Raw genomic sequence first — 16,251 nt, forward strand, 5'->3', positions numbered from 1 at the left:
GTGACCCCATTTTGGAAATAAGGCATCCCAAGGTTTTCCGTGAGGGGCATGGCGAGTTCCTAGAATTTTTTTTTGTCACAAGTTAGTGGAATATGAGACTTTGCAAGGAAAAAAAAAATTGACTAACTTGTGACAAAAAATTAAAAAAAATTCTAGGAAGTAGTTAGGAGGTAGTTATACTGCCCTGGCATTTTAGGGGCCCTAATGTGTGAGTAGTTTGAAATCAAAATGTGTAAAAAATGCCCTGTGAAATCCTAAAGGTGCTCTTTGGAATGTGGGCCCCTTTGCACACCTAGGCTGCAAAAAAAGTGTCACACATGTAGTATCGCCGTTCTCAGGAGAAGTTGGGCAATGTGTTTTGGGGTGTCATTTTACATATACCCATGCTGGGTGAGAGAAATATCTCGGCAAAAGACAACTTTTCCCTTTTTTTTATACAAAGTTGGCATTTGACCGAGATATTTCTCTCACCCAGCATGGGTATATGTAAAAAGACACCTTTAAACACATTGCCCTACTTCTCCTGAGTACGGCGATACCACGTGTGACACTTTTTTGCAGCCTAGATGCGCAAAGGGGCCCAAATTCCTTTTAGGAGGGCATTTTTTGACATTTGGATTCATGACTTCTTCTCACGCTTTAGGGCCCCCAAAATGCCAGGGCAGTATAAATACCCCACATGTGACCCCATTTTGGAAAGAAGACACCCCAAGGTATTCAATGAGGGGCATGGCGAGTTCATAGAAGATTTCTTTGTTTTGGGCACAAGTTAGCAGAATTTAAATTTTTATTTTTTTCTCACAAAGTCTCTCTCTCAATATGCCCCTCAGCGAATACCTTGGGGTGTCTTCTTTCCGAAATGGGGTCACATGTGGGGTATTTATACTGCCCTGGCATTTTAGGGGCCCTAAAGCGTGAGAAGAAGTCTGGAATATAAATGTCTAAAAATGTTTACGCATTTGGATTCCGTGAGGGGTATGGTGAGTTCATGTGAGAATTTATTTTTTGACACAAGTTAGTGGAATATGAGACTTTGTAAGAAAAAAAAAGAAAAATCAATTTCCGCTAACTTGTGCCAAAATTAACCCCTTATTAACCCCTGATCACCCCATATAGACTCCCTGATCACCCCCCTGTCATTGATCTCACCCCGTAAGGCTCCATTCAGACGTCCGTATGTGTTTTACGGATCCATGGATCAGATCCGCAAAACACATACGGATGTCTGAATGGAGCCTTACAGGAGGGTGATCAATGACAGGGGGGGTGATCACCCCATATACGCTCCCTGATCACCCCCCTGTAAGGCTCCATTCAGACGTCCGTATGAGTTTTGCAGATCCGATCCATGGATCCGTAAAACACATACGGACGTCTGAATGGAGCCTTATGGGGGGAGATCAATGACAGGGGGGTGATCAGGGAGTCTATATGGGGTGATCAGGGGTTAATAAGTGACAGGGGGGGGGTGTAGTGTAGTGGTGTTTGGTGCTACTTTACAGAGCTGCCCGTGTCCTCTGGTGGTCGATCCAAGCAAAATGGACCACCAGAGGACCAGGTAGCAGGTATATTAGACGCTGTTATCAAAACAGCGTCTAATATACCTGTTGGGGGTTTAAAAAATAAAAAAAATCGCATTTACAGCCTGCCAGCGAACGATCGCCGCTGGCAGGCAGTAGATCAACTTGCTTACCTGCAGTTCCTATGAATGCGCGCGCCTGTGTGCGCGCATTCAAAGGAAGTCTCGCGAGATGACAGTGCAGCGCATTTGAAAAACTGAAAAATAAATAAATAAATTCCACCAAATTTTTTGCATTTGATATTACGAGGTTCACTATGCACCAAAAATGATGTAACTGATTCTGCAGGTCAGTAAGATTATAGAGATAGAATATAGTTTTTACTATATCTAACTTCTTTAAAAAAATAAAAATAAAAAAAAAACACCTTTAAAACGTATAACTTAAATGGCGAATTGTGGATTTTTCTTTTCTGTTTACAGCATTCACCACGCAGGTAAAAAAAATAATAAATTATAATTTAATTGTTTGTATTAGTAAAGTTCTTTTTTTTTATTGTTTATTTGTATGTAACATTGTGGAAAAGGAGGGTGACAGAATTTTTAATATTTTATTCTTTTTTTCCCCCAGTTCTTAAACTGTCATTTTTAGCCCCCTTAGGAACTTGAACATGCAATTCTCTGATTGAATATTATTGTAGGCTATAGGATCATGACAGGTCTGGGAACTTTCACAAGGTCATAGGCCTATGATGGCTAACGTCCGGCACTCTAGCTGTGCTGAAACTACGACTCCCAGCATTCTCCATTCTTCATTTATATGCTGTTTGAGAACAGCCAAGGAAGCGGGCATTTTGGGAGTTGTAGTTTCACCATAGCCGTCATGGCAAACGACCATAGCTCTGATCTTGCTGCGGGGGCTCAGATTGGAGGACAGGGTGAACCCTCTCCAACTGTCTAGCCCTACAGATGCTGTGGTAGCTACTGACAGCAGTATCTGAGGGGTTAAATGACCTGACATGTATGGAGCAAGCTCAGCATGTATGGGTTAGCGAGTCAAAAGTCTATAGTGCATTATGAACACACTACATATAAGTATTTTGGGGAACATTTTTGCACAGTGTCATGAAGTGCCATGAGTGTTCTTGGCATGAAAAAAGATGCCCCCAAAAAACTGTATATGGGGGAGACTTGAGCTATCAAAAACTAAAATGAAGCTATCCCTAAAGAGCACCAGGGATAGCCAGGCTAGTAGTTAGAGTTACTAAAAAATGACAGCATATAAACTGCTCTAAAATAAAGACTTGGGTCATTTGACAAACTGGTGTAAAGTAGAACTAGTAGAACTGGCTTAGTTGCCCATAGCAACCAATCAGATTCAACCTTTCATGTTTGACAGCTCCTTTGGAAAATGAAAGGTTGAATCTAATTGAATGCTATGGGCAACTAAGCCAGTTCTACTTTACACCAGTTTGATAAATGACGACAACTGTGTCCAAATAATCCGCTAAAGAAACAAAACAAAAAAAAACTTACCAATGCTTCTGCCCCATTATGCGGCGAAATAGTAAAAGAGTTTGTAAACAATCGAATCTGTGTGATAAAAAAAAAAAAAAAAAATATTTTTTTATATATAATGTTTATAACTTCTTAAAGGGAACCTGTCACCCCCCCAAAACCATCCCAAGCCACCAGGAGTACCTGCCTGTAGCCAGCAGCGTGTTCCGGATGATTCCTTTCTTCTTGAAGGCAGATGCAGCAAAAGTACTGAAAACATTAATTTTATTCACTGCCTGGCATGCTTCTCCACACATGCTTGAAGTCGTGGAGGCAGCGGCCTCCGTGCTTCAAGTCACGGTAACCACACCCCCTTCGCTGTGACTGCATCAGCTTCATCTGGTCTCTCTGTGCCGGAGCTAGATAAGGTCCCCGGCACCCTCCAGCTCCAGTAGAAGATAGTACTTGGCATGCGCGGGATTTTGCCACATCGGGCGAAAAGAAAAGCCGCCCAGTGCAGTGAATACTAATGAGCTGGGCGGCACTAGGAGATGGCAGTTGGGGCGCGGCTGGGCACAGAACCGAATGAGGGACATCCCCTTGGGCACAAAGTAAGGTAGCTTGCATATTGATAAAAACACTTTTTATAAGTAATCGAAAGGCAGAGAGGTGTGATAATGGTATAGTTTAATTAAGCATATTAAGACCAATAGAAGAATATATGTCACTTTATATGCTCCAACGGCCGTTGGAGCTTATAAAGTGACATATATTCTTCTATTGGTCTTAATATGCTTAATTAAACTATACCATTATCACACCTCGCTGCCTTTCGATTACTTATAAAAAGTATTTTTATCAATATGCAAGCTATAAAGTGACCCTTTTAAATTCTGGAGAATAACTACTTTTAACAATATGCAAATTTGCAGTAACTGGCCAAAGGTGGGCTCAAGCCACTGTACACACCTTTGCCCCTCTTTATTCCTCTGCCAGACCCTTCCTCTGTTTCTTGATTGGCAGGGCCAGGTGAGAACATCATGCAGGAACCTGGCCACGTTAATACTTAGAGAACTTAAATGGGATTGTGTCACTTCATGAAGTGGCATTTATCATTTAGAGATCGCTAATAGAAGCCACTTACTAACTGATTATTATCCAAATTGCTTCCTTTGCTGGCTGGATTCATTTTTCCATGACATTATGCACTGCTCGTTTCCATGGTTACGACCACCCTGCAATCCATTAGTGGTGGCCATCCTTGCACACTATAGGAAAAAGTGTCAGCCTCTCTGGTGGCCAGGACCGTGAGAGCACACAGTCTGGAACTTTTTTTCTATAATGTGCAAGCATAGCCACCATTGCTGGATTGCAGGATGGTTGTAACCATGGAAACAAGCAGTGGATAATGTTATGGAAAAATAAATCAAAACCACCAAAGGAGCCAATACGGACAATCACAATAAATTGGTAAATGGCTTTTAATACTTTTCTCTACAGAATGCTATTTGTTGAAGTGATAACTGCTCATTTGTATATGGATTAAAAGTACTTTTTTGTCCAGAATGAAGCAACAGATTGCTAATTGAAAGGTATGAGCCAGCCCCACAAGGGATTGTGCCTGGGTTAACAGCGAATTTCCTGATGACAGATTCCCTTTAACTTGCCATGTGTACAAATACAATTAATAAGTATAATATTCTTATGTTACAGGTGTACACAATTACATTTATATACTGATTTACATTAAAAAACAACAATTACATCATGTTTTTACCATTAGGACATTTATAGGTCGTTCTATAGTGTGATTAAGGGATTGTAAGCTTTAAAAAGGTGTTGTCCAGCTATTTTTACATTTAGAAATTTCAACCACAGCTTGCTGCACCTGTGGAAAAAAAACATGCTCCGTTCCAGGGCTCTTCACTGGCCTTCCAAGTCCCAGTCCTGTAGACTTCCGGGACAGATGGCGGTTAAGTGTGTTGTTGCGGCAAATAACTGGCCTCAATGGAGAAGTGTCCCCAAGCAGCATGTGGCACATTACTGTTGAGGCCAATCACCAGCAAAAGCGGTACGTGCAACCCCCATTCGTTCACATGTTTACAGGACGAGGGAACAGAAGACTATTGAAGGAAGTCAAAACGGAGAAGCAGGGAGCAGATTTAGTATGGGTTTTATAACAGGTACAATAGAGCAGAGTTGGAAAAAAGATAAAAAAAATAATTGCACAAACCATTTAAATTGATAGGGTCATCAGGTGTTGGAAAAATATGAAATTTGATATTGTAATACACAAATTAGTTTATTATGGTGTAAATTTACTTAATTTACAACAGGAATAATGAAAACTGTATTTTACTTCTAATATGTGCTCATTTTCACCTACACATATATTGAGCTTCAGAATATGTAATTCCAAAAGCGAACATTTTGCTGTTTCAGCATCGATTACCTTCTCAAAACCATTAAATAATATGCACTTACCAACCACATAACTGGCATGATTAATGTCCAGAAGAACGATGGCAAGATCCCATACGTAAGATTTGTCATGACAAGACCAGGACATACCACACTGGAATACAAACCCTGTAAAGAACAAAAACACATGCTTTACCTAGATTCTCATCCTGTAGTACATCTACCCCAGAAGGCATCTGCCATGTCCCTATCTGTATGTCCATGGCCTGGCAAAAAATATATAACATGTCCTATTCTTGCCAGTTTTACGGACAATAGGCATTTGTAACATGCTGTGGGACCTGCGCAAGGGAAAATGCCGGATGCACACAGCCAGTATCCATGTTTTTCAGATTCGCAAACCACAAAAATGGATACAGTCATGTGCAAGAGACCTAAGAGGTACGCCCACTTAAAAACAAAAAGTGCGGGAACCGCGCTCTACCAAACAGTTAATGTCAGTTCTTGAACCTTGCAACCATAGAGGACCGAACGTCCACTCCAGCTCGCAGAGGCGTTATTCGCAGAAAATTAATGTTCATACGAAAAGGTGTATAAACCGCCTCCTACTGGTCCACAGATCTCATGAAGGTTCACCAACCATGGAATCCAAAACACCGGACACGAATACCTTCAAGAAGGAATAGAACAGATGGTGCAATACCCCCAGGATCTTTAAAGGTAAGAGGTTTATTGTACTTACAATTATCACATTACAAACTTGCACATAGAAATGCCCGACCCGGGTTTCGCTATTCGCTTCTTCAGGGGCTGCGATGCACTCACCGCTGCAAACACGAGTAAAATGTCTTCTACCCCGGAACTGAAACGGACTTCCGTTCTCAGATTGCTTATCACCTACAGGTGTCCGATATCAAAACGTATATCAAGTGTGCAATATAAATAAACATATAAAATCACATAAAATAGTCAATACATACAGTGTAAATACATATATATACATAAAATTTTTGCATATAAAATTATTATATAAAATATATAAAAAGATGTAATAGTATCAAACAGATCAAGCCATACAAACTGCTTTTATATCCCACTCTATATTTAATCCCTGTGGGTGCAGGGTGTCCATCTCATATATCCATTGCGCCTCTTTTTTATTAATTTGCGTGGCGGGATTACCTCCACGCCAATGGCGTTTTACTAGTTCAATACCGCAAAATTTTAAACCAATGGGATCTTTCTGGTGGACTCTTTTAAAATGGGCTGAAACACTATGCGTTTCCAGCCCCTTTCTGATATTTCTAATGTGTTCTGCCACCCGAACTTTAAGCTTCCTTAGTGTTCTACCTATATATTGGAGCCCACAAGGGCACTCCAACATATAGATAACTCCCATAGTTTCACAGGAGATGTTTCCCTTTATCCTTAAAGTGGTAGTTTTGGAGGTGGGTACAATTTCTTTTATTTTAGATTTTTTCTTTTCTTCCCTAGAGCGGTTTTTGCAACAAGGGCAAAAACCACACCAGGTAAAGGCATTGGAGGAATTCGTTGTGTTGAGATCATTTTTCACAAAGCTGTGTACAATACGATTCCTAACAGTAGGGGCTCTTTTAAAAATAAACGGAGGTATTTTTGGGATAAGGTCTCCAATAATCCGATCATTTTTTAGAACATTCCAGTTCTGATGGATAATTTTTCTGATCTGGGGGCACATAGTAGAATAGGACGTGGAGAAGGCAAATTGGTACTTATCCCTTATCTGGTTTGGATCCATATTTTTATTCCTTATTTTAGGGTTATCTGATTTTACTTCTCTCTGTTTGTATAATGTTTCCCTTTCATATCCCTTTTCTATGAACCGATCTATAATGATGTTACTTTGATTCTCATAATCTTCTATGTTGGTACAATTCCTTCTGATACGTTGTAGCTGTCCTTTCGGTACATTGCACAACCAGGGCTTATGATGACAGCTACTCCTTTCTATGTATCCATTCCGATCTGTGGGCTTAAAATAAGTTTTGGTTATGATTCTTCCTTGTTCTAACATAATCTCTAGATCAAGAAAGTGGATGGTGGTTTTACTAATCTCCTCAGTGAATTTTATGTTCCATTCATTGGAGTTGATATAGGAGATAAAATCCAACAATCCCTTTTCCGTACCCTGCCAAATACCGATGCAGTCATCGATATATCTTTTCCAAAAACTCAGACTGCCATCCACGGTATCTCTCTTTAGTGCAGGGGAGATGGTGAAATGCTCCCAGTATGCCATAAAGAGGTTGGCAAAACTTGGTGCGAATTTCGCACCCATCGCCACACCAGAAATTTGCAGGAAATAATAATCATTATACCAAAAATAATTGTGTCTTAAACAATATTCTATACAGTCCAGGATAAATATTTTTTGGTTTTCACTTATCTGCTCATCCCCATCCAAATAAAATTTAACCGCTTTCATGCCAATTTCATTAGGTATTATAGTATATAATGATGTAACATCCAGGGTCATTAGATGGGTATTATCTGAGATGTTATCAATATCTTTCAATAACTCCAATATATGCCCTGTATCTCTTAAATAAGAGGGAGTAGTAGTCACAAAACGCTGTAAAAAAATATCTATGTACTCTGATACTCGACTGGTGATTGAGTCGATACCAGAGACTATCGGTCTCCCAGGGGGGCGCTCCACATTTTTATGCACCTTTGGTAAGTAATATATAGTGGGAGTTTTTGGATGTAAATTATTTAAATACTGATATTCTTTCTGGTTAAGGACCCCTTGAGCGAGACCTCTTTCCAGAAGGATTTTTAATTGCTTCTTATATTCGATGACCGGATCACTTTTTAGTTTCTTATATGTCTTTTCATCACTCAAGATTCTCACCATTTCAGCATCGTAATCTGCCTTATCTAACACCACTATCCCCTATAATTAAACCAGCCGACAAAGGGGGGGGGGGGGGATAGTGGTGTTAGATAAGGCAGATTACGATGCTGAAATGGTGAGAATCTTGAGTGATGAAAAGACATATAAGAAACTAAAAAGTGATCCGGTCATCGAATATAAGAAGCAATTAAAAATCCTTCTGGAAAGAGGTCTCGCTCAAGGGGTCCTTAACCAGAAAGAATATCAGTATTTAAATAATTTACATCCAAAAACTCCCACTATATATTACTTACCAAAGGTGCATAAAAATGTGGAGCGCCCCCCTGGGAGACCGATAGTCTCTGGTATCGACTCAATCACCAGTCGAGTATCAGAGTACATAGATATTTTTTTACAGCGTTTTGTGACTACTACTCCCTCTTATTTAAGAGATACAGGGCATATATTGGAGTTATTGAAAGATATTGATAACATCTCAGATAATACCCATCTAATGACCCTGGATGTTACATCATTATATACTATAATACCTAATGAAATTGGCATGAAAGCGGTTAAATTTTATTTGGATGGGGATGAGCAGATAAGTGAAAACCAAAAAATATTTATCCTGGACTGTATAGAATATTGTTTAAGACACAATTATTTTTGGTATAATGATTATTATTTCCTGCAAATTTCTGGTGTGGCGATGGGTGCGAAATTCGCACCAAGTTTTGCCAACCTCTTTATGGCATACTGGGAGCATTTCACCATCTCCCCTGCACTAAAGAGAGATACCGTGGATGGCAGTCTGAGTTTTTGGAAAAGATATATCGATGACTGCATCGGTATTTGGCAGGGTACGGAAAAGGGATTGTTGGATTTTATCTCCTATATCAACTCCAATGAATGGAACATAAAATTCACTGAGGAGATTAGTAAAACCACCATCCACTTTCTTGATCTAGAGATTATGTTAGAACAAGGAAGAATCATAACCAAAACTTATTTTAAGCCCACAGATCGGAATGGATACATAGAAAGGAGTAGCTGTCATCATAAGCCCTGGTTGTGCAATGTACCGAAAGGACAGCTACAACGTATCAGAAGGAATTGTACCAACATAGAAGATTATGAGAATCAAAGTAACATCATTATAGATCGGTTCATAGAAAAGGGATATGAAAGGGAAACATTATACAAACAGAGAGAAGTAAAATCAGATAACCCTAAAATAAGGAATAAAAATATGGATCCAAACCAGATAAGGGATAAGTACCAATTTGCCTTCTCCACGTCCTATTCTACTATGTGCCCCCAGATCAGAAAAATTATCCATCAGAACTGGAATGTTCTAAAAAATGATCGGATTATTGGAGACCTTATCCCAAAAATACCTCCGTTTATTTTTAAAAGAGCCCCTACTGTTAGGAATCGTATTGTACACAGCTTTGTGAAAAATGATCTCAACACAACGAAATCCCCTAGTGCCTTTACCTGGTGTGGCTTCTGCCCTTGTTGCAAAAACCGCTCTAGGGAAGAAAAGAAAAAATCTAAAATAAAAGAAATTGTATCCACCTCCAAAACTACCACTTTAAGGATAAAGGGAAACATCTCCTGTGAAACTATGGGAGTTATCTATATGTTGGAGTGCCCTTGTGGGCTCCAATATATAGGTAGAACACTAAGGAAGCTTAAAGTTCGGGTGGCAGAACACATTAGAAATATCAGAAAGGGGCTGGAAACGCATAGTGTTTCAGCCCATTTTAAAAGTCCACCAGAAAGATCCCATTGGTTTAAAATTTTGCGGTATTGAACTAGTAAAACGCCATTGGCGTGGAGGTAATCCCGCCACGCAAATTAATAAAAAAGAGGCGCAATGGATATATGAGATGGACACCCTGCACCCACAGGGATTAAATATAGAGTGGGATATAAAAGCAGTTTGTATGGCTTGATCTGTTTGATACTATTACATCTTTTTATATATTTTATATAATAATTTTATATGCAAAAATTTTATGTATATATATGTATTTACACTGTATGTATTGACTATTTTATGTGATTTTATATGTTTATTTATATTGCACACTTGATATACGTTTTGATATCGGACACCTGTAGGTGATAAGCAATCTGAGAACGGAAGTCCGTTTCAGTTCCGGGGTAGAAGACATTTTACTCGTGTTTGCAGCGGTGAGTGCATCGCAGCCCCTGAAGAAGCGAATAGCGAAACCCGGGTCGGGCATTTCTATGTGCAAGTTTGTAATGTGATAATTGTAAGTACAATAAACCTCTTACCTTTAAAGATCCTGGGGGTATTGCACCATCTGTTCTATTCCTTCTTGAAGGTATTCGTGTCCGGTGTTTTGGATTCCATGGTTGGTGAACCTTCATGAGATCTGTGGACCAGTAGGAGGCGGTTTATACACCTTTTCGTATGAACATTAATTTTCTGCGAATAACGCCTCTGCGAGCTGGAGTGGACGTTCGGTCCTCTATGGTTGCAAGGTTCAAGAACTGACATTAACTGTTTGGTAGAGCGCGGTTCCCGCACTTTTTGTTTGTAACTTGCTTAGGAGATCGAACCTACTCCCTTAAGGGGACCGCTGCTGAGGTCCATTACTTTCACACCAGATAACATTATATAATTTTCTTTCTTACGCCCACTTAAAGCTGGAGCGACGCGGGTGCCAGGGAGAGGGGTCCGGGCATTATAGGAGGTGGATAACCCCCTCTGAAACCAAGGAATTCCCAGACAACCCCTTTAAGGGGCTTTACACAGTAAAATGTGACCGAAAATAATATCCCAAGTAGGGTTGTTGCGGGTATCGAAATTTCGATACCCAATCGATACTTTTGTCCCGGTATCGATACGATACCGGGATTTCCGTTTTTTCGATACTGGGCTGCGCTTCTGCGCAGTCTAGTATCTCTGAACATGAGCGCGCTGCTATCGGCGCGCTCATGTTCTCTCTCAGCAGCACGGGGAGAAGGAAGCTGTCCTCCCTCCCCCTGTGCTGCTGCTGCTGCCGCTGCCACCAATGAGAAGCGAGGGGCGGAGGAGGGGCGGCAATGAGAAGCGAGGGGCGGAGGAGGGGCGGCAATGAGAAGCGAGGGGCGGAGGAGGGGCGGCAATGAGAAGCGAGGGGCGGAGGAGGGGCGGCGCCGGCAATGAGAAGAGAGGGGCGGAGGAGGGGCGGGCGCACTGCGCCACCAATGATAGGATTATTTCAACACAGAGCTGCGCCCAGCGATGCCCCAGCACTCACCATTAGTCCTGGGCGCCGCTCCGTTCGCCTGCAGTGCCCCATTACTGTCTCCTCTCCTGCTCCACATGCTGCTGATTACTATCGGAGCGATGGGAGGAGACATCAGCTTCACTAGTAGGCGTTCCTTCTCCCTGCGCTGCGATTGGACAGCGCTACAGCCAGGGAGAAGGAACGCCCACTAGTGAATCTGATGTCTCCTCCCATCGCTCCGATAGTAATCAGCAGCATGTGGAGCAGGACAGGAGACAGTAATGGGGCACTGCGGGCGAACGGAGCGGCGCCCAGGACTAATGGTGAGTGCTGGGACATTGCTGGGCGCCGCTCTGTGTGGCCTGATAGTGAAAGTCTGGACTCATATACAGTAGTCAGTCTTTAACACATACAGGAGGCGGGTGCCGGCAGCAGAATCGCATTGCCGGCACCCTGCCTCTGACAGGGAGCTGCGATCAGCGGCAGTTAACTGCCGCTGATCTGCCAGTACCCGCCTCCTGTATAAAGAGGTAGTTATCATTTCCCCCCCCCCCTCAACCCACCCATCCCATTAAAATCATTGGTGGCACAGTGTGCCGGCCCCTCTCAACCCCCCAGTATTAAAATCATTGGTGGCAGTGGCCACAGGGACCTCTCTTCCCCCCCCCCCCCCCCTCTCATTGGTGGTGCAGTGGCAGCTTCTGATCGGAGCCCCAGCTGTGTAAGCCTGGGGCTCCGATCGGTTACCATGGCAGCCAGGACGCTACAGAAGCCCTGGTTGCCATGGTAACATCCCTGATGCTGTGTGCACAGAGCAGCAGGGACAGTGTGGAGTCCTATTCACCCTGATAGAGATCTATCAGGCTGAATAGGAAAAGGGATGAAAGATCCCAGGTTCTAGCCCCTAAGGGGGAAATAGTCATTAAATAAAAAGTGTAAAAAAAACAAACAAAAAACACTAAAATATGAAGTATAAATCACCCCCTTTTCCCAATTTCACATATAAAATATTTAAATAATAAACATATTACATCGCCACGTCAGAAAAGTCCAAACTATTAAAATATATTAAAAAAAAATCTAGGTGGTGAATGCCGGAACAGAAAAAATAAAATAAAAACTGCGCGATTCGCCATTTTTAAAAATGAGGAATGCACGTGGCTTTTTTTGTTTATTTTTTTTGCGTGGTATCGAATGGTATCGAGTATCGCAATACTTTTTCATGGTATCGAAACCGAATCAAAAAATTGGTATCGCAACAACTCTAATCCCAAGTAACACTACTTTCACAACTGAGTTAGGTGCGGATCCGTCTGGTATCTGCACAGACGGATCCGCACCTATAATGTAAACGCTTGTATCCATTCAGAACGGATCCATCCTGACTTGCATTAAAAGTCAATGGGGGACGGATCCGTTTTCAATTGCACAATATTGTGTCAGTGAAAACGTTATACGTTTGGCTCCGGATCGGGCAGCGTCTTGGTGTCCACATTCAGAGCGGAATGGAGCCAAACTGATGCATTCTGAACGGATCCTTATCCATTCAGAATGCATTGAGGCTGAGCTGATCCGTTTTTAACCGTTTGTGAGATCTCTGAAACGGATCTCACAAACTGAATTCAAAACGCAAGTGTGAAAGTAGCCTAAGGCTACTTTCACACTTGCGTTCAGAGCGGATCCCTCTGAGACGGATCCGCTCATATAATGCAGACGGTGGATCCGTTCAGAACGGATCCGTCTGCATTATATTGTTAAAAAATTTCTAAGTGTGAAAGTAGCCTCAGACGGATCCATCCAGACTTTACATTGAAAGTCAATGGGGGACGGATCCGTTTGAAAATTGAGCCATAGTGTGTCATATTCAAACGGATCCGTCCCCATTGACTTACATTGTAAGTATGGACGGATCCGCTTGCCTCCGCACGGCCAGGCGGACACCCGAACGCTGCAAGCAGGAGAACACTGAAAAGTGCTGTGGTGGTGCACCAGAAGTCCCAGCCAGCCAACGAACCGCACAAAACCCTCTTTGCATGCAGTCAGAAAATAATTAATTGTAGGGCTGGGCAATATGGCCTAAAATCTATAACGCGATATTATTTGAAGCATTGCCACCATCATGTCCCCAAGCCAGCACCATCAGCCCCATGCCATTGCCACCATCGTGTCCCCAAGCCAGCGCCATCAGCTCCATGCCATAGCCATCCACCCCCCGGTAGATTCGGTACCCTGCTAATATATCTACCTTTCCTGCAGTGTGCGCGGCTGGCTGATGGAGTCCGCAGGAGACTGACAGTGTCTTCTTCCCAGCATGCACTGGGAGGGACCTGACGTCACACATCGTGTCAGCCAGCGCACTGACGATGTGTGCACGCAAGGCCCTGGCCAGTGCAGCGAGGTGCAGAGTTGGGAGGCCACGAAGCGGTGAGTGAGAAGCTTCTTCAATTCACTACCGCTCTGTGGTCATCTATCGCAATATGGCGATATAGCTAAAATCTATATCGTTGCCCAAATTTATGGCGATATCATCGTATATACTTTATATCGCCGACCCCTAATTCATTGTATAAAAAGTACCTGGGCAAAACTTTTAATATGTCATAGTGACATCAAAGGTTCTGATCAATGAGACTGAGACTTCCATCAATTACTACAGTGAGGAGAAAGAAGCACCTACATAGCAAGGAGACAGCACTCTGTGTGAGGGCTTTTTTTTTTTTTTTTTGCGAATGGTTTGGGTCTCCGTACTGGGCCTCTCTTTTTTTTTTTTCTTTTTTTAATTATCCTTTAAGAATTCTGTAATTTTCACACATGCCACTAAGCCTCATCAGAGGCAGGATTACAATTAAAGATAACACTTCTGCAGATACATGGACACAGCTTATCTACTCCCCACCCCCATACAATGACTCCACAGATCAACGAACATGTCTACAAAGCTCCCATAGAAGGCAATGAGTCCCTTTAAGTCTAATGCCAATGTGGCTGCCACATTTTTAAATGCTATGAACAATTCTGTCAAGATGGCTGCCTCCATAATCATGTACAGAATAAATAAAAGACATAATAAAAAGTTCACCATCTAGTTTTAATTGGCAGAAAAAATAATTATTAGGCGACATGTCATTTAACAGGGTTTTCTGGGATTTTAAAACCTTAACACAAACTGTGTATCATTTCATTAGGCCTCATGCACACACACGGCTGTTTCCGTATTGCAGCCCGCAAACAGCCGTGTGCATCACAAATGCTCACTTGAATGGGTCCGCAATCTGGAGCTGTGGAGAGTAACGGAGGCACGGAAGTACCACGGAGTGCTTCCGTGGTGTTTCTGTCTGTGCCTTTGCATCACAAAAAAAAAAAAAATAGAACACAATCGGTTCTGGCCACCGCACGGATGTTGCCTGTGCATTGGGGACAGCAAATTTTAATTTCTTTCCTTTTAAGATGGATAGTGATACCTCATAAAATAGTTATTATGTAATAGTACCCAAGTCTACATATGTTGGCATCATTGTGTAAAGGTCATTTTATTTTTAGGACGTTAGAAGGCTTTCAGAAGCAAAACGTTAGAATTTCAGAAGCAATTTTGAAATCTTTAAAGAAAATTTCCAAACCCATTACAAGTACTAATTCAGTTATGAGGTCACTTTGTGGGGCTTACATAATAGAAACCATTCATAAATGACCCCATTATAGAACCTACTTCCCTCAAATTATTTAAAACTGATTTTACAACTTTGTTAACCATTTAGGTGTTCTATAAGAATTAACGGAAAATGGAGGTGAAATTTCACAATTCCACTTTTTTTTGTGCTGATTTTCCATTTTAATCCATTTCTTACTGTAAAACATTAAGGGTTTACAGCCAAACAAAACTCAATATTTGATACCCTGATTCTGCAGTTTACAGAAACAGCCCACATGTGCTGGTAAACTGCTGTATGGGTACACAGAAGGGCTATGTATTTTGGAGGGCAGATTTTGCTGAACTGGTTTTTAGGCACGCTGTCCCATTTGAAGACCCCCTCGTGCACCCCTACCGTAGAAACTCCTAAAAAGTGACCCCATTTTGGAAACTAAGGAATGAGGTGACAGTTTATTGGTGCTATTTTGGGGTACATATGATTTTTGATCAGTTATGCTTTTTGTGAGGCAAGTAAGCTACAAAATGGCTGTTGTGGCAGTTTTTATTTTTTAAGGAGTTCTCCTGACAGTATAGATCATGTGTTGTTTTTATAGAGCTGGTTTATACGGGCGCGACAATACCAAATCTGTGTATTTTTATATTTTTGTTTCAGTTTTACATAAAACAAAAATGAAGTTTTTGTGTCTTTATTTTCTGAAAGCTGCATTTTTTATTTTTCTGCAGATTGACTTGGGGCTTATTTTTTGCGGAAAAAGTGATGTTTTGATAGGTACCATTTTTTATATTTTTTTGATCACTCAATATTACACTTAATGTGAATTTGTTTTACAAAATTCACATTAAGCGGTAAATCATGATATTTTTATAAAGCAGGTCATTATAGATTCGGTAATACCCAATATGTCTACTTTTTACATTTATTTCAGTTTTACACAATAAAAGCATTAAAAAAAAAAAATGCCATATTTTCATTTTTTGGCTGACTGTTATGTAGGGGGCTCATTTTTTGCGAGATGAGGATATGTTTTATTAGTACTATTTT

General features: G+C 41.3%; 1 protein-coding gene across 2 annotated transcripts in view; it reads right to left on the reverse strand.

Annotated features, from left to right (window-relative positions):
• HSD17B7 (hydroxysteroid 17-beta dehydrogenase 7) overlaps positions 1-16,251 on the reverse strand; it is a 221,178-nt gene that overhangs the window by 23,279 nt on the left and 181,648 nt on the right. Inside the window, exons 6-7 of one of the 2 annotated variants that reach the window (XM_044301942.1) lie at positions 5,501-5,605; positions 3,056-3,112 (exon numbers count right to left, since the gene is read on the reverse strand). In XM_044301942.1, the coding sequence (XP_044157877.1) occupies positions 3,056-3,112; positions 5,501-5,605 (162 nt within the window). The remainder of the gene's footprint in view (positions 1-3,055; positions 3,113-5,500; positions 5,606-16,251) is intronic. The other variant, XM_044301943.1, reaches the window with a different exon arrangement.

The sequence above is a fragment of the Bufo gargarizans genome, chromosome 7 (assembly GCF_014858855.1).
Source record: "Bufo gargarizans isolate SCDJY-AF-19 chromosome 7, ASM1485885v1, whole genome shotgun sequence".
Classification (NCBI taxonomy): Eukaryota; Metazoa; Chordata; class Amphibia; order Anura; family Bufonidae; genus Bufo; species Bufo gargarizans.